This window comes from Oncorhynchus kisutch, linkage group LG14, assembly GCF_002021735.2.
Source record: "Oncorhynchus kisutch isolate 150728-3 linkage group LG14, Okis_V2, whole genome shotgun sequence".
Taxonomy (NCBI): Eukaryota; Metazoa; Chordata; class Actinopteri; order Salmoniformes; family Salmonidae; genus Oncorhynchus; species Oncorhynchus kisutch.
In genome coordinates, this window is record NC_034187.2 from 29,724,241 (window position 1) to 29,743,813 (window position 19,573).

A 19,573-nucleotide genomic window follows, 5' to 3' on the forward strand; every position below is an offset into this window, starting at 1 on the left:
TAAAGAGAAATGGGAATATTAAATCCTTTTGCAAACTAACGGAGAGAGAAAGCTGATCCCCTTCGGCAGCACTGGGCAAGAGTAGTTAAATGAACAGATGTCATATCTAACCATGTTACCTCTTTTGAACCCAACAAGCACAGCACACTTCCTCATTGCAAACATAATCTCACCATGGAAATGTCACAAACACTGAAATGTCTTCCCAAACGTTAAAGTCAAAGTCATTTTTGTTCACACATTTTATTTTTTCAAAATAAGTGTAAATGTTACAGTTCAACATCTAAGAAAAATGTATTTACAGTTTGCAAAAGTAAAATAAATAAGCTTGAATAACAAAGCAGATAGAAATGGTAAATGGTTTACAATATCGAAAATGTACAGCAGCTTTGGCTACCAAGTTCATTTGCCAAAAACACATCTCAAACTATAGATTAGTATTAATAAATAAAGCTATGTGAAAAAATAAATAAGGTACTCTTCTGTCCACTACTTTTATCTACCTTTTTTACACATAGGAAAAACAAATAACTGTAGGCTTTTACAAGCCGCATCTCCACTTCATTTAAAGCACATGGTTGTGATTCAAACAGAACCAAATCCACAGAATTACTTTTAGAACTCTTCAATAGAAATCTACATTTGTCTCCACCCACTTTTGACATCACAATGGTCTTTGTATCGAGAGAGTGGCAATGTAATTATGAAATCATGCCCAAAGATTCCTTATTAAACCCCAGTCTGTTTTGTAAAGCTCCAAAGCACAGCTCTTTCACTAGATCGATCAGATTGTTAATAAGCCAAGACTGTGCTGCAACAGTATGTTAACTTGAGTGGTTTATCATTACGTGCTAAATATGCCTATCAAATCCCCGATTAGGCCTTTATCCCTCTAGGAATTCTCCCCCACAGCTTTTTAAAACACTGAACACTTACAAAAGTGCTAATTTTCATGAACATGCTCTGATGTTGTAATGTACTATTATTTACAGTTCATAGCAGTCTCCTTGAACCCCTTGCCTTTGTTCACTGTAATACGTTATAAACTGGTGGAATGGGGAGACCTTCAGTCAGGTTACCTGGGTATGGAATACATAGCACATCAGTTGAACTCTTCAAAGTGTACTGAATTGGGCTAGAATATGTTATTATAGGAGAAACAATGAAATATTATAAACATTTAAGGCTGTAAAAGGAAGGCTACTAATGCACATGTTAACATTCTCTGGAAACAGTAGCTCCTGTTTGTGCACGGCTGTAAATTAACTTATATAAGTGAGGCTTACTGTATATCGACATTCCTCATGAATTACTCCAGAAGGTCTGGCACTGCTTCTGTAGTTTCTTGTAACGAGTCGTCTTATCTGCAAGCTATAAAATAACCTGTACACATAGAAATATAAAAAAAATAAAAAAATCTAAGCTGGATACCAAACGTTCTAAAGCAGGAGTATGGGTCTATTTTCCCTGAGTCTGCTGGGTTCTGATGTTGCTCAGTCATTGACTGCGTGGAGGAGAGAGTCATGGATCTAGCCATATATCTGCTAATCCCTCCCATCCAATTTTGATTACAACTGGAAGACCAGTTAAATTGGCTTCACATCCAAAACAATTGTTGATCAATTGAGTGCTGCGCTGCAGCACATGGAAACCAGCAGACTGGAGACCCTCTAGTCTAGAACCCAAACCGCTGTCCTAAAGCTTTTATACTCCTCCTATTAGCTTCATGTTCCAGCTCCAGAGGAGAAGCAAAAATGATCATGTTCACAGTGCAGAGCTCTCTGGCTGAATAGTAGCCTCTCTGGCTGTCTTTCTGTCTGTGGTGAACTGTATGGCAAAGTCCCAGAATGGCCACATCCTCCTGCCTCCCCTGTCTCTCCTCACCACACCAGCAGCCAGGCCACAGTAAAGCGCCAAACGCAGGATATAGCAGTATGATAAAGCAACAGGAAGTTGCAATGTTTTGTGTTTTGTTGTGGATCATCAGTTTTACTGCCAGAGAGAGAGGGAGAAGGGGGGGATCCCAGACATGTGTGTGGCTGTACAGTACAATATATAGTTTTGTGGATCGATCACCATGGAAATGTGTGAAAGAGAGAAGAGGAAGTACTGGGTAGCCCTGCGAGCGGTGTAGAGTTTGGGGGTCCGGTTAGGGGGCTGGTGGTCAGGGGCCTGTAGGGATCTACCGCTGCCCCCTGCCCTGGCCCATACTCAGCTTGGCCCGGGGGATGCTCATTCTCTCCACACACGGGGAGCTCATCTCTGGGGAGAAGTTGATGCTGCAGTCATTCTTCACGCTCTGGAACTTGTTCTCCTTTGAAGGTTCCATGTACACCAACGAGTTCTTATTCACATGCTTCTTCAGGATCACAGTCTAAGAAAGGAGAAGAGAGAGGAAAGATTCCCAGGGTTTCAAATATCAATTATTTTGCCAGTTATTGATTGGATCCTACTGCTATGGGTTAGCGTGCACTGTGTCTAGTTCGGACGGGAGAGACTGTTCAGAAAGTATGTGACGATTTACGATTTTCTCTGCCACTAGTCTTATTTCATGGAGGTGTTGTAAAACTATCACACTTGATGATAAACTTGACATAGTTCAAAGTGCTCCTTCAGAATTAAGTCCTGGAAAAAGACATGAATCCCTACTTTATGACGCCCTGAACACGAGTTGTAGCAGGAGCTGGAAGATCAAGGAAAACCCACGACCCACCCAGAGATTAAAACCCAAAACAACCGCCCGCCCCACTATGGTGCTATGATTTAGCACCACAAGGGTCTAAGTTTGGGCAGCAATGCTGGTTTGCAGCAGGTAGTTTAGCGGTTAAAAGTCTGTGCCCTTGAGCAAGGTACTTAACCCTAATTGCTCCTGAAGTCGCTCTGGTCTGCTCAAATGTAAAGGTTGAAATTCATTGGTGAAACTGTGCGTTCAGTACAGGGCCTAATGAGCTGATTTACCCACAATGCCTCTCACCTTCTTGGGGGCACTGTAGCAGGACATCTGCACCCACTTCTTTTTCTTGTTGATGAGGAGCGCCACGATGAGGAAGATGATGATGGCCAGGAGTAGGCCAGCCAGTATCCAGGCTGCTGATTGGTAGATGAGAGCCATCTCAGTTTGGCTGGGGGAGTTCTCTCCCAGGCTGTTCCCGTCTGCAAGGAGAATCAAACAGTATTAATATCAGCTCTCCCCCACAGACTAGACTACACACACTGCTGTCACACGGGCCAATATTTACATTACATTATTCCCCTTCTAATCAATTGAAATGAAAAGCAGCTCGTGTCCTTCCTTAGTGTTTGGCAGTTTTCCCCAGCCAATACCTCAGATACAGTCTTCAGATGAATGGTCTCTGTCCCAGGACTCTTATGGTTAGTATTGTTTTGGCCACATCGATTCATCATGTGTCACTGTGCATTTATCTAATTTGTCAAAGTGTCCCTATATAATATATATACTTTTTTTTATTGAACCTTTATTTAACTAGGCAAGTCTATTAAGAACAAATTCTGATTTACAATGATGGCCGACGCTGGGCCAATTGCACGCCGCCATATGGAACTCCCAATCACGGCCGGTTGTGATACAACCTGGATGACATGTCAAGTCACAGGGCTGAGCTGAGGCAGGTGTTACCACCCAGTCCCATATTATTACTATTATTAGTTAACCATCAATGTGGGCCATAGGACGAGTGAGTGAGTAAGTGAAAGAGAGGGACAGACAGACAGTGTTAGTGTTACTTCCACTCTAAATACACCTCTGCTGTCTTCAACCAAGATCTCAGTGATCACTGCCTCATTGCCTGCATCCGTAATGGGTCAGCGGTCAAACGACCTCCACTCATCACTGTAAAACGCTCCCTGAAACACTTCAGCGAGCAGGCCTTTCTAATCGACCTGGCCGGGGTATCCTGGAAGGATATTGATCTCATCCCGTCAGTAGAGGATGCCTGGATATTTTTTTTAAATGCCTTCCTAACCATCTTAAATAAACATGCCCCATTCAAGAAATTTAGAACCAGGAACAGATATAGCCCTTGGTTCTCCCCAGACCTGACTGCCCTTAACCAACACAAAAACATCATATGGCGTTCTGCATTAGCATCGAACAGCAGCTGTTCAGGGAAGCTAGAAACCATTATACACAGGCATTTAGAAAAGCCAAGGCTAGCTTTTTCAAGCAGAAATTCAAAAAAGTTCTGGGACACTGTAAAGTACATGGAGAATAAGAACACCTCCTCCCAGTTGCCCACTGCACTGAAGATAGGAAACACTGTCACCACTGATAAATCCACCATAATTGAGAATTTCAATAAGCATTTTTCTACGGCTGGCCATGCTTTCCACCTGCTACTCCTACCCCGGTCAACAGCACTGCACCCACAACAGCAACTCACCCAAGCCTTCCCCATTTCTCCTTCTCCCAAATCCATTCAGCTGATGTTCTGAAAGAGCTGCAAAATCTGGACCCCTACAAATCAGCCGGGCTAGACAATCTGGACCCTTTCTTTCTAAAATGATCTGCCGAAATTGTTGCCACCCCTATTACTAGCCTGTTCAACCTCTCTTTCGTGTCGTCTGAGATTCCCAAAGATTGGAAAGCAGCTGCGGTCATCCCCCTCTTCAAAGGGGGGGACACTCTTGACCCAAACTGCTACAGACCTATATCTATCCTACCATGCCTTTCTAAGGTCTTCGAAAGCCAAGTCAACAAACAGATTACCGACCATTTCGAATCTCACCATACCTTCTCTGCTATGCAATCTGGTTTCAGAGCTGGTCATGGGTGCACCTCAGCCACGCTCAAGGTCCTAAACGATATCTTAACCGCCATCGATAAGAAACATTACTGTGCAGCCGTATTCATTGATCTGGCCAAGGCTTTCGACTCTGTCAATCACCACATCCTCATCGGCAGACTCGACAGCCTTGGTTTCTCAAATGATTGCCTCGCCTGGTTCACCAACTACTTCTCTGATAGAGTTCAGTGTGTCAAATCGGAGGGTCTGCTGTCCGGACCTCTGGCAGTCTCTATGGGGGTGCCACAGGGTTCAATTCTTGGACAGACTCTCTTCTCTGTATACATCAATGAGGTCGCTCTTGCTGCTGGTGAGTCTCTGATCCACCTCTACGCAGACGACACCATTCTGTATACTTCCGGCCCTTCTTTGGACACTGTGTTAACAACCCTCCAGGCAAGCTTCAATGCCATACAACTCTCCTTCCGTGGCCTCCAATTGCTCTTAAATACAAGTAAAACTAAATGCATGCTCTTCAACCGATCGCTACCTGCAAGTACCCGCCTGTCCAACATCACTACTCTGGACGGCTCTGACTTAGAATACGTGGACAACTACAAATACTTAGGTGTCTGGTTAGACTGTAAACTCTCCTTCCAGACCCATATCAAACATCTCCAATCCAAAGTTAAATCTAGAATTGGCTTCCTATTTCGCAACAAAGCATCCTTCACTCATGCTGCCAAACATACCCTTGTAAAACTGACCATCCTACCAATCCTCGACTTTGGCGATGTCATTTACAAAATAGCCTCCAATACCCTACTCAACAAATTGGATGCAGTCTGTCACAGTGCAATCCGTTTTGTCACCAAAGCCCCATATACTACCCACCATTGCGACCTGTACGCTCTCGTTGGCTGGCCCTCGCTTCATACTCGTCGCCAAACCCACTGGCTCCATGTCATCTACAAGACCCTGCTAGGTAAAGTTCCCCCTTATCTCAGCTCGCTGGTCACCATAGCATCTCCCACCTGTAGCACACGCTCCAGCAGGTATATCTCTCTAGTCACCCCCAAAACCAATTCTTTCTTTGGCCGCCTCTCCTTCCAGTTCTCTGCTGCCAATGACTGGAACGAACTACAAAAATCTCTGAAACTGGAAACACTTATCTCCCTCACTAGCTTTAAGCACCAACTGTCAGAGCAGCTCACAGATTACTGCACCTGTACATAGCCCACCTATAATTTAGCCCAAACAACTACCTCTTTCCCAACTGTATTTAATTTATTTATTTATTTTGCTCCTTTGCACACCATTATTTTTATTTCTACTTTGCACATTCTTCCATTGCAAAACTACCATTCCAGTGTTTTACTTGCTATATTGTATTTACTTTCTCACCATGGCCTTTTTTGCCTTTACCTCCCTTCTCACCTCATTTGCTCACATTGTATATATACTTGTTTATACTGTATTATTGACTGTATGTTTGTTTTACTCCATGTGTAACTCTGTGTCGTTGTATCTGTCGAACTGCTTTGCTTTATCTTGGCCAGGTCGCAATTGTAAATGAGAACTTGTTCTCAACTTGCCTACCTGGTTAAATAAAGGTAAAATTAAAAATAAATTATAAAACCTGTAGCAGCAATGATAGGAGGTATGGTGGCTGTGGTGATCCAGACTGTGTTGTCCACTGTGGTAGTAACCCTGGTCTTGGGGGCCTTGGTCGACACCATCATTGGAACAGATGTTGTTGTCATTTCTGTAAATCAGGATATCACAACCATAACTCACATACCCATTCACTCATGTAATGTCAAACACACTTGAACCAAAAACAAATCCCCACATAAGTCAATGTAACAGAAGGTTATTGTTTGGATGAGTGTCTGTAGATAAGGTGTGTTTACAGGACGTGTTCTCTAAGCTTCCATAACCCTCCTTTGTCAAGTGCTGTTTTCCACCGAGCAAATAACCAAAACAAAGATGAAACGGCTACAAATCACAGGGAACAATGCAGGCCTGTGCCAAGGTTTTCCTCTATAGGAAAAGCTGATGGAGCTTTGCCTTCTTGTGCCGCCATGGAGAGTGGCGGGCCGGCTCAGCCGGAGACAGGAAACACGTGTGAATGTGAGGATGCTTGGGGAATGTTTTCGGTCGAAGTGGGTTGTGTCACATGGAATGTTGCTGTGAGTAACCGTGTTTGCCCATGCAGCGCCAGCAAGACTGGCACTCAGGACCCGACTCACACATGCTTGCCTTATTCTAGCTAAAGACTTTTCCTTCCTTCCTACAAGTTACAGTGTGAATAATGATTTTCTCAATAACAAGCTGTACCTTGTCCCAAAGGAATGACTTGTTTTAATGCATACTGGGTTTCTCACAGTTTTCACAAGACAAGACATAAATACTGTATTCTACACACCAGAATTACAGTGGACATCATTAGAGAGGGTAACAAGCAGTGTGCTCTCACCCAGCTAGACTTTCGCACACACACACACACACACACACACACACACACACACACACACACACACACACACACACACACACACACACACACACAGACACACACACACACACACACACACACACACACACACACACACACACACACACACACACACACACACACACACACACACACACACACACACACACTCACCCAGACAGTGAGGGCAGCACTGGCCCTTGCGCAGGACGGGCACCCTGCAGTTGGCAGGCGGGCAGCGCTGGGAGAAACACTGAATGGTTCCGTTGTTGCAGGAACAACTGGTGCAGGCGTTGGCCTTCCAGGTGTCCCCAGCCAACAGCACATCTCCCTCGCTGGAGATACAATACTCCTGCTGACTGGTGCTCACTGGGAGCAGGGGACCCTCTGTGGATGGAGGGATGGATGGAGAGAAAGGGTTAACTTTATCACAGATAATCCCCTGGCTCCCAGGCTAACACCGGCAGTATAACATCTCCCAGGCTAACACAGGCAGTATAACATCTCCCAGGCTAACACCGGCAGTATACATCTCCCAGGCTAACACCGGCAGTATAACATCTCCCAGGCTAACACCGACAGTATAACATCTCCCAGGCTAACACCGGCAGTATAACATCTCCCAGGCTAACACCGACAGTATAACATCTCCCAGGCTAACACCGGCAGTATAACATGTTAATCCAGAGCGGTTATTGGACCTGTAGGTCTGTGTTTGAGATAAGATGATTTTAACTGTATGGTAAAAACTAGCAGGAGGCTAGCTAATGACTACGGAACACATGGCTGCTGGGCTCTGTGTCAGTTAAATCTCTGGCTTATCTCTGTGTCTCATTGCTCCGGGCCCATAGATCAATGGCCTTCCTGTGACCAAAGACTTAGTTAGATTGTACACATATCGGCAGTACTGTACGCATACTGAACATCATGGGGCCTGTCATTGAAATGTGCATTATTCCCACATTCCTAAGAGCCAGGCTCATACATAAGGGCAAACTGCTTTTCTGGGGGAGATGTGGTGATAACGCAGCTAGCCGAGCATTCCCCAGGAGGCTCTGTGGGTTTCAGGAGCAGTCATGCATTTTTTATTTGTGGGGCTCATGCTTGTGGGGCTGAGGGAGGAGTGAGGGGTGGGAGGAGGTGTTGGGGCGGGGGGAGGAGCGAGGGGTGAGGGTACTGAAATAGTGCAGATGGTCACCAACTCTGTTCTTCTCAACAGGGGGTGGGGTCACGTGACCTGACCAGGAGAAACTAGTTATATAGGCTATAACTAGGGCCCAGAGTTTTTCCTAGTCATATCACATTGCCAGGAAAAACTCCTGGCCCTACAAATGACCAGTGGAAACGGACAGGGTTGTCCACATGTGTTCCTGTCTGGAGGACATATACCAATGTAAACCCAGCCAGTTTGGTCTGGTTTCTTTATAAGCCTGACATTAAACTGTCCGACAGCGTTTAACATGCACCCAGGAAAGACAAGGCAAGGCTCCACAGTCCACAACCACATGTTGCGGATAATGGCTCCAGCTTAGATTTATCCCACTCTGACTGACCACAAACTGACATTTCTTTCTGGAATTATTCCTGGATGTACTGTAAGGGCTTTTGATATTATCTGAAATTGCTCTTGTCAAGGCTAATATGATGATGGAGTTCTACATTTACAGAGAAGAAAATGGCTTTGCATTAGATGCTTCCTATTAAAGCAACCTATGACAGATGCAGGGGATGTAAGGTACTGTACCTGGGCAGACATGGCAACAGGTGTCCTTGTTCCTGGTTGGGGCCTGACACACAGCAGGGGGACACACTTCAGTGTCGCACAGGACGCGGCCCTTCCTGCAGGTGCAGCGTGTACAGTCGTCCAGGTTCCAGGTCTCTCCCTCCACATAGAGTTCCCCCCCAGGGGCCCGGCACACCACCAGGTCCATGCCCTCCGGCTGACCACTTCCTGATTCATCTGGACAGATGATATATAGGTTAGGAAAGACAGATAACAGCAACACAACAACACACTCAAAGAGTTCAGAGTCTACAAAGAACAAGATTCCCATCTTGCTACAATTAGATGTGTGACATCAATGCTGAAAGACTAAAGCCTGGCAGTTACACAACTATGTGTGGTGGACCATAGTTTCCTCTAGTCTAGTACAACTGTACAGATAAAACATTTGACTCCCCAATAGGATTGACATTCGTAAGGAGTTAATGTCTTGTCTACTGACAAACGAGTGACTGAAAGTTGTAGACTTCTTTCACTCCTAAATATTTGAACAGTCCACTGAGTCACTCCCATATAAATAGAATGACTGGCAGGGGTGTGAATGAAGAGGCATGGATGTGTAACTGTGTATCAATGTGTGTTGCTCCTTACAGAAACACAAAGTGTTCATGGAGCCTGAGGCCTGGGTTGACTACTGGGGCAGTAAGTGGGCTCTTAGGAGAGTGAGATCCTAGGGGACTGTGAGCTGCCAGACCTGTGTGTGTGTGTCTTTGTATGTGTGTGTTGATAGACCAGGTGGCTCCAGACAAGACATACCTTCACAAGTGGGGCAGCACTGGTCAGGCCTGACCACGGGGTTGGCGCAACTGGGCACAGGGCAGGATATGAGCACACACATCTCTCTCCCAGTGTGGCAGTAGCAGTCGCGGCAGCCGTCGTGCCAGCTCTCGCCCTTCTCATAGCGGTGCCCGTTGGAGGTCAGGCAGTAGCTGGGCATAGGGGTGGGGGCAGTGGTGCTTGGCAGGTGGCCACTCTCTGGAAAACAAACATGAACACAGACAAACAGACGTTAGGCAGGGAGGGAGGCTGGTGACTTGAACCTGTGAGAAACAGTCACCAGGGATGTTTCATGGCATGAGAAATTCAAAGTGGAAATTTCATTAAGAAGAATTATTTACGGTTTATAGTAAAGGCAGCAAATGTTATTGTCTTGGCTCTGTTACAGTCCCTGGATCCTCTCAGCTCCACCTTCACCAAACACCAATATGTGACCTTCCTTTTAAAGTCCCTTTATTTCCCAATAATCCATTTACAACAGCACCACAAATAAACGAAGTTTAATCATTTCCCTGAGATTTTTGGCACCGGACCCAAAACTGAGGTCCTGTGTTTCTTTTGAGGGATAGGTTTAGTTTATAAAAACCCCACAAATGCCAATAACTGGCCTCCAATGTGTTACAAACCCAGTGTGGCTGTTAAGTCCTGGAAGAACAGTGTTTTAGAATAGAACATACTGCAGTAGTTCAGTGAATCGCACCATGTTTTCACATCCAGGGCGGTGGTTTGTGCCTCTTCTCTCTTAACACACTGATATAACACACTGTTAAAACACACTGTTAAAACACACTGTTATAACACACTGTTATACACACGAAAAAAAGGTACAGCTCCCCAAAAGTTTCCTATCCATAAATACTTCAACAGCTCACTGTGTACCTGATCCAAGAGTATCAAAATAAGGTCAACAACAGGACCGTGGAATAGACAGAAGTGTCTATGTGTGGGGAAATGGACCCACTGCACCGGCGTCTTGCTAAGCAAGAAACCAAAAATATATGCCAAGCTAAAATATTTATAATATTACTGAAAAAAAGAAAATAAACATCAAATAAAACTGTCAGTGTATAAATAAGCTGTTCGCAAACTTTCTTTAACTTTTGTGGTTGGTGAATCTAATCAGACATGCACACACAGGCCTCAGAGAGAGTTAAATAAAAACAAGAGTCAAAACATCCATTCATAACAGACCAGCTAAAGGCCCCAGCAAATCACATCTGCTACATAATGGGAGAAAATCAACACTTCAGAGAGACTCGTATCTCTCTAATTCACAGTATATCTCCTACTCCTCACCCTGAATCCGTTTAACAGGACACAGACACGATCACTCTCACAATCACACACACAAGGTCACACACACACAAATAGACATGTACTGTATTTATTTATCTGTATATGTTATGTATGCTATGTATGTATGTACAGTTGAAGTTGGAAGTTTACATACACCTTAGCCAAATACATTTAATCTCAGTTTTTCACTATTCCTGACATTTAATCCTAGTAAAAATTCCCAGTCTTAGGTCAGTTAGGATCACCACTTTATTTTAAGAATGTGAAATGTCAGAATAATAGTAGCGAGAATGATTTATTTCAGCTTTTATTTCTTTCATCACATTCCCAGTGGGGCAGAAGTTTACATGCACTCAATTAGTATTTGGTAGCATTGCCTTTAAATTGTTTAACTTGGGTCAAATGTTTCGGGTAGCCTTCCACAAGCTTCCCACAACAAGTTAGGTGAATTTTGGCCCATTCCTCCTGACAGAGCTGGTGTAACTGAGTCAGGTTTGTAAGCCTCCTTGCTCGCACACGCTTTTTCAGTTCTGCCAACACATTTTCTACTGGATTGAGGTCAGGGCTTTGTGAAGGCCACTCCAATACCTTGACTTTGTTGTCCAGAAGCCATTTTGACACAACTTTGGAAGTATGCTTGGAGTCATTGTCCATTTGCGACCAAGCTTTAACTTAATGACTGATGTCTTGATGTTGCTTCAATATATCCACATAATTCTCCTCCCTCATGATGCCATCTATTTTGTGAAGTGCATCAGTCCCTCCTGCAGCAAAGCACCCCCACAACATGATGCTGCCACCTCCGTGCTTCACGGTTGGGATGTTGTTCTTTGGCTTGCAAGCCGCCCCCTTTTTCCTCCAAACTTAAAGATGGTCATTATGGCCAAACAGTTCTATTTTTATTTCATTAGACCAGAGGACATTTCTCCAAAAAGTACGATCTTTGTCCCCATGTGCAGTTGCACACCGTAGTCTGTCTTTTTTATGGTGGTTTTGGAGCGGTGGCTTCTTCCTTGCTGAGCGGCCTTTCAGGTTATGACGATATAGGACTCATTTTACTGTGGATATAGATACATTTGTACCTGTTTCCTCCAGCATCTTCACAAGGTCTTTTGCTGTTGTTCTGGGATTGATTTGCACTTTTCGCACGAAAGTACGTTCATCTCTATGAGACAGAACACGTCTCCTTCCTGAGCGGTATGACGGCTGCGTGGTCCCATGGTGTTTATACTTGTGTACTATTGTTTGTACAGATGAACGTGGTAACTTCAGGTGTTTGGAAATTGCTCCCAAAGATGAACCAGACTCGTGGAGGTCTACATTAGTTTTTTTCTGAGGTCTTGGCTGATTTTTTATTTATTTCCCATTATGCCAAGCAAAGAGGCACTGAGTTTGAAGTACATCCACAGGTATACCTCCAATTGACTGAAATTATGTCTATTAGACTATCAGAAGCTTCTAAAGTCATTACATTTTTTTCTGGAATGTTCCAAGCTGTTTAAAGGCACAGTCAACTTAGTGTATGTAGCAGCGCCAGCTGTGCCACCAGAGACTCTGGGTTCGCGCCCAGGCTCTGTCGCAACCGGCTGCGACCGGGAGGTCCGTGGGGCGACGCACAATTGGCCCAGCGTCGTCCGGGTTAGGGAGGGCTTGGCCAGTAGGGATATCCTTGCCTCATCGTGCACCAGTGAATCCGGTGGCGGGCCAGGCGCAGTGCGCGCTAACCAAGGTTGCCAGGTGCACGGTGTTTCCTCTGACACATTGGTGCGGCTGGCTTCCGGGATGGATGCGCGCTGTGTTAAGAAGCAGTATGGCTTGGTTGGGTTGTGTATCGGAGGACGCATGACTTTCAACCTTCGTCTCTCCCGAGCCCGTACGGTAGTTGTAGCGATAGGACGAGATAGTAGCTACTAAAAACAATTGGATACCACGAAATTGGGGAGAAAAAGGGGTAAAATTTAAAAAAATACAAAATAAACTTAGTGTATGTAAACTTCTGACCCACTGGAATTTGAATACAGTGAATTATAAGTGAAATGATCTGTCCGTTAACAATCGTTGGAAAAATTAAGTAGATGTCCTAACCGACTTGCCAAAACTATAGTTTGTTAACAAGAAATTTGTGGAGTGGTTGAACAATGGGTTTTATTGACTCAGTGTATGTAAGTGTATGTAAACTTCCGACTTCAACTGTATGTATGTGGCCGGGTATGTATGTATATTATTGTACTGCTCTAGGGATGTCATTTACTATCATGTATTGATTTTTACCTTTTTCAGATCATTTAATTACCATATTGAATTATTGTAATATTTGTTTGTGTCAATTAATCCCACAAGGGATGGTTTGCCAATTGCCGATTTTACCCGAAATAAAATGTAATTCACTCACTCACTCACACACGCACACTTACACACGCTCACTCACACACACACATGGTCACACACACACGCTCACACACACACACACTACTTTTGTTGTTATGGACGTGTAGTCGTGTGACCGGCTGACCCAGAGGGATGAATATTGATGTGGACCAGATGAGACAGACAGACAGATGAGCACCATACCTTTGCACATGCAGATGGAGCAGCCCTTCCTGTTCTGCCGGTAGCCATCGCTACAGTGCTTGTCACAGGTGAAGGGGGGACACTTGACACAGCGACACATCTCACAGCCGTGCTTATTCCTCCTGTGGGATAGATAGAACACACAGATGTCTTTATCAGATATGTAATGTGAGAGGGCAAGATAAGAAGGCCGTCTTTAAAGCTCAAATGGTGCATGTTTCAGTGAAAGCTCTGAAGCCAGTGGTCGGGTGGAATGCTGCCGTGGAGTCAGATGGTCAGGCATGGTATAATAGATACATGGTTCTGTTATCCCCCTGGTATATTAGTTGCCTTTGAAGAGGCCAGATAAAAGCAGCACCCTGGAACACGTGAAAGCCCCATGGTGCACAGCGCAAACACCATACCAATGCTAGAGTCTAGGGCACTGGGTTTAAAGCCAATTCGTATGCTTTCCATTAGATTCAACCTATTCAGATAGTTACTGTATTGCTACCAACGCCTTTGGCGGATATGTGAGGCCCAGAGCAGGGCCAAATGATATTAATGCAGCCAGGTTGATTAAGGGACATAGGTACTGAGAGGCCCTGCTCTCTATTAACTATCAGCTCATCATCACGGTTGATTTGTAAACAGAGCAGGGAGTTCAATTCTGTAGAGAGCAGATACAGACCCAGACACAGGGATGAGTTAGTACCAGAGGAAAAACAAACCCTGAGGAGTTTGAGAGACGATCTACATGGGGACTGAAATGAAAGTAAACCCCCACTAAATGGCCTAAAGGTATGAGGGATACAAACAGAGAAAACAGCCTGTAATTTAGCTAGGAACAGACGCAGATCACGTGACCTAGTTGGGTCCAGCTATGGATGTCATAAAACGCACACTGAGCGCACACGACATTAAGAACACCTTCCTGGCCTCCCGAGTGGCGCAGCGGTCTAAGGCACTGCATTGCAGGCTTTACTTGGCTCATCGCGCTCTAGCGACTCCTTGTGGCCGGGCACCTGCAGGCTGACTTCGGTCATCAGTTGAACGGTGTTTCCTCCGACACATTGGTGCAGCTGGCTTCCAGGGTTAAGCGAGCGGGTGTTAAGAAGCTCGGTATGGCGGGTCATGTTTTGGGGGACGCATGACCCTTTGCCTCTCCCAAGCCCGTTGCTGAGTTGCAGCAATGAGACAAGATCGTAATCACCAAAATTGGGGTGAAGGGGTAAAAAATTACAACAAAATTGGTTTTTAAATTAAACCTTCCTAATATTGAGTTGCACCCCCCCTTTTGCCCTCAGAACAGCCTCAATTTGTTGGTTTATGGACTCTACAAGGAAAGTGTTCCACAGGGATTCTGGCCCATGTTGACTCCAATGCTTCCCACAGTTGTGTCAAGTTGGCTGGATGACCTTTGAGTGATAGACCATTCTTGATACACACGGGAAACTGTTGAGAGTGAAAAACCCAGCAGGGTTGCAGTTCTTAACTCAAACCAGGGCACCTGGCAACTACTACCATACCCCGTTCATAGGACACTTAAATATTTTCTTGCCCATTCACCCTCTGAATGTCAAACATACACAATCCATGTCTCAATTGTCTCAAGGCTTAAAAATCCTTATTTAATCTGTCTCCTCCCCTCCATCTACACTGATTTAAGTGGATTTAAGAAGTGACATCAATAAGGGATCATAGCTTTCACCTGGATTCACCTGGTAAGTCTGTTTCATGGAAAAAGCATGTTTTGTACACTCAGTGTAGATGAGCAGCAGGTTGAGAAATTATGTTGATCAGATGGACTCATCTATTACATCACTCCAGCCTCTTTCTATATGTGTCTCCCACACTCTCTCCTTTTCTGGAACAAGTAACCCATCTTTTCAATTAAACATTGAGCTTGTTAGGTGGGATTAATTATACTATTATTCTCTGTCGGCCACATAAATAAAACAGGAGATTAACCCTGTGTCCCACAGCAGCCGATCCACTAGCAGAGGGCACATCTCTGCTGAAACAGCAGTAAAGGCAGTATGGAGAGGCCAGGCTGAGCTCTGAGCTGGCTGGGTCCTCTGTGTACAAACACAGAGACAGAAAGTCTGGCCACCTTGGGAGCTGGGCTTTGTTTAAAGGTGTCGTGTGGAATTTTGTGCACCATGCTTGGCTCTGGGGCTGCTGTCTCTGTGCCGGCCCGGGCAGCAGGAGAATGCCGTGCACGTCCAGTCAGATCCGATGATGATTTAGACCCATTGAGGAGGGGAAATGCTTTAAGTCCTCCTTTGTGTCCTGCTCAAGGCGCTCAACTGTGCCAAATGTCAATGTAAACACACCTTTAGGGCTCTGACTCACTCTGACAGCCCACTGCTCAGTGGTCACGCTTTCCCCCCTCTACACTGTTGAGATAAGAAAACTGGACTGTTCAAAGCAAGTATAGTTTATGAGGTTTGTATTAATTATGGTTTAGTCACATACGCCACAAATGATATAGTTGATGATATAGTCTAGAGTTCTCTGCAGAGGTCATAAATGCAGCCAATTTATACAAAGTCTCTGTGTCTTTTCACTGGTCCATTTTAGAAGCACCACTCTGCTAGAAAAGTGATGCATTACTTAGCTCATCGAGGATTCAGACTTCTGAAGCCAGTCCTGAACCGATGCTTATGGTGATGAAGCCACCGCTTCCTGCTCCTCTTCCCCCTCGGGTTGCCTCTCTGCTGGCATCCTGTGCAGACATATCAGGCCCATCTTGAGCGGAGGCTCCAGAGAGCATGGTTCAGATACCAGAAGAATCTCATTGTATACCATTCATAAAGGCCGCTTTTGTGCAGATGCGTTTTTTAGCGTTGTTTTGAGACGGAAAGATGATTTATGAAATGTGTTTTTCCAGCTAAAGAGAGAGTGGGTTGTATGTCAGGGCCCATGTCAATAATAAACCAGACAAATCACCATTCCTTCAGGCTTTGGTCTTTCAGTTGTGACCAGTGGGTCTGTAACAGCCTTTGAGCTGCGTGGAATATAAGGGGTGAATAATGAGCAGTGCTTAACTTGAAGATATGTAGACCATTCAGAGGACTTACACATATCCGTAGGGGCAGGTCTTGCTGCAGGTCAGGGGTCGGCACTTGGGCATTGGAGAGCTGCACTCACACACCTCGCAGCCAAAGTCATCCTTCTCGTATCCCACGGGGCATTGCAGCGAGCAGTATTTCCCCAGGTCAGGGCAGGAGTAATCTGAAACAGTTCACATGGAGGTCACTTTACCATCGGCTAGCTCATCCATCAACACCATGTTAGTTTTCTATAGGGCGTTTCATTAGCGAATTCCAATGACAAAAAAACTGTGAATACCATGCAGCCATGGTAACAAATGAGGTGCGTCAGATATTTGCTTTATGTTTCTGTATTAGAGATAATGTGCCAGGGACTTGGAACAAGTCATTTGGAACAAGTACCAGTATGTGTGTTCATGTGTGTTTATGTGTTTATGTATCTGTGTTTAACTCTTTGCGTCTGGTGTGAGACTCACGGTTGAGGCACTGGCAGAGCAGGCAGCCGTTGTTGTCCTGCTGGAAGCCGTAGGGGCAGTCCTTCCCTGAGAAAGAGCAGTTCTCCAGACGAGGACACAGCATAGGGCTCACCGTCTCATACGACGGCTCTGTGGGACAGAAAAGCTGCTATAACTCTCTATGACATGTCATACTATACCTGCCTCTGTGAAGCCTATAACACTCACAGACATGTCATACTATTCTCAAATTAGGCTTTTATGAGAGTAAAGAGCAGAACACTTAGACACACAATGTTACACATCCGTCTCCATGCCAACAGAAATGGTTCAGTGTTCAGGTTGCTGCCATCTGAGAGAGAGCGCTGTGATTAGAGATAAACGCAGGGCCATTACAGATATAGGTGCTCTCTATCAGAGGGCTTTGATGAATGAGCACCTCACATGTTGTCTAAACGACCTGAAGGAGTGCAGGAGCACGGCTTGGCTCTAGCCCAAACAGAGAAGCCCCTGTGTGAGAGTCTGGTGAGTCAGAGGCTGGCACTGGACAGACCCAGAGGGCCACATCATCACTGGAGCCCACCAGGGATGAGGTGTAATGCTGGCCTGAGTCACACATGTACAAGCCACAACCAGGGGAAGCTAGGTGGGGGTCTAGTTGGGGGTTCCTCCATTATCTTGCTACATTCAGAGGGAGGAGCACCAAACGAGCTGTAACTAATTACGCAAAAAAAAATAAAGTGATCCACTCCAATTAAGCTTGATCCGGCAATGCAGTTGGGAGGCTCCGTACGGTAGGTGTGACGTGATTGCGGAGCCTCAGGAGACTTGTGGAGGCCAAATCAAGCTCTCTACCGCATCGCCGTGAGCCTCCCAAATGTTGTAACAATGCAGAGAGCTCCTTATAGCTCCGCACTGACATGATCGGTTGAAGGTAGGTTGGGGCGGTACGTCCTGTATAAACACAAACTCACTTCCTTGACAACTTCCTTCACAACAGCTATGCTCTGCTCCGTGAAGCGCAGGAAATATGAATGCCCTGACTTCTGCAGAGGTCGCATCGCAGTAAATGCTGTGTGGCCAATACAAACACCGGAATGACCATAAATCGGATTTAACCCTTCAGTCTAAGCCTCATGCAGGTGGGTCTCATATTGCAGGCTGGGCCAATAAAAAATCACAAAGGAGCCTGCAGCTGAAGAATGCTCTGTGGCCTCCTCTTTAATGAGCGGCCAACATGGCCTCCACATAGCTTCAGGGGGAGAGACTATCCTACAGTCCAGTTCCACCAGTCAGGTTCCGAGCTCAAACTGACTGTATTGTCAAACACAAATGTTTTTGTAGTTTGGTCCAGCGCAGTAGGAACCATTCCATTTACCGATGAAGACGTTAATTGCCAGATGTACATTGACATGTTATACATCAGATGTAGCTACATTGACATGTGAGGGGGTGGCCATTAATGGGGGTGAATTCCTGAAAATCAGCTGGCGAGTTGCAAGTTGTTTATGATATCAGTTTTGACAGATACACTATGTTGGCTATATCAAGAGCTCAATGGAATGCCAGATGCAATTGGTGGTGGTGCCCCTGACCCTTACACAATACATCAGAAACATTTCAATTAGACATTGTAATTAGATTCAAAACGGTGAGTTCATGTAACGCTCTTTCCAGCCCTATTAGGCTAGTTGAACTGAAAATTCAATCTTCCATCAAAACGTGTGGTATGTCCATTGTCTGTACATGCAATATAAGGCTACTTCAGAAGTGCGACGTGAGATATTTCCTTGTGAGGGAATTGACTGCTTATGACTATGTGGGCTATGTCTAGATCATATGTAGCATTACATTTGACCTGTTCCTTGCTAGTTTCAGACTTAAATCTCCAACTACTTCAACACTAGCCAATCGGTTTCTCTCAGTTATAAGCCAGCTGTAGTCCCTGCTACAGGCTGTATGTGGTCACGTACAGTATGTGCATACAGATATTATTGTGTGTGTGTCTCCATACGAACCCTCGCAGAAGGGGCAGCATTCTCCAGGGATCTTGACTGGGTTCTGACAGCTCTGTTTGCAGGCCATGGCGGTACAGTGAGGGTCTCCATCCACACACTGACAGAAGGTGCAGTCATCCTCCTTCCACTGCTCCTCGTGGCCACGCAGCTTGTTGTTCACCCAACAGCTGGCCTCTGTGCTGTCCATAGACAGGAGCTCCACATCTGGACACACGGAGAGGGAGACAGACAGAGGCTAGGATCAGAAGGAGAGAAGCGTGGGAACTATACTGTGCTATTTGGTATGCCATCCTTACTTGTAAATGCTGTGTGGTACATATGCCTTATGACACACACTCTACTTCCTAACAGATTCAATCAGATCATCATCATAGTCATCATCAACGCCGTTGTCATCAT

At 45.2% G+C, this 19,573-nt stretch overlaps 1 protein-coding gene across 2 annotated transcripts in view; it reads right to left on the reverse strand.

Annotated features, from left to right (window-relative positions):
• Nucleotides 1-224: 224 nt before the first annotated feature.
• Nucleotides 225-19,573, reverse strand: part of LOC109904012 (cysteine-rich motor neuron 1 protein) — a 55,394-nt gene continuing 36,045 nt past the window's right edge. Inside the window, exons 6-15 of one of the 2 annotated variants that reach the window (XM_020501070.2) lie at nt 19,175-19,378; nt 17,178-17,306; nt 16,729-16,882; nt 13,667-13,788; nt 9,779-9,997; nt 8,984-9,199; nt 7,414-7,626; nt 6,382-6,507; nt 2,975-3,153; nt 225-2,374 (exon numbers count right to left, since the gene is read on the reverse strand). In XM_020501070.2, coding sequence (XP_020356659.2) covers nt 2,183-2,374; nt 2,975-3,153; nt 6,382-6,507; nt 7,414-7,626; nt 8,984-9,199; nt 9,779-9,997; nt 13,667-13,788; nt 16,729-16,882; nt 17,178-17,306; nt 19,175-19,378 — 1,754 coding nt within the window. In that variant the 3' untranslated portion in view covers nt 225-2,182. The remainder of the gene's footprint in view (nt 2,375-2,974; nt 3,154-6,381; nt 6,508-7,413; nt 7,627-8,983; nt 9,200-9,778; nt 9,998-13,666; nt 13,789-16,728; nt 16,883-17,177; nt 17,307-19,174; nt 19,379-19,573) is intronic. The other variant, XM_020501071.2, reaches the window with a different exon arrangement.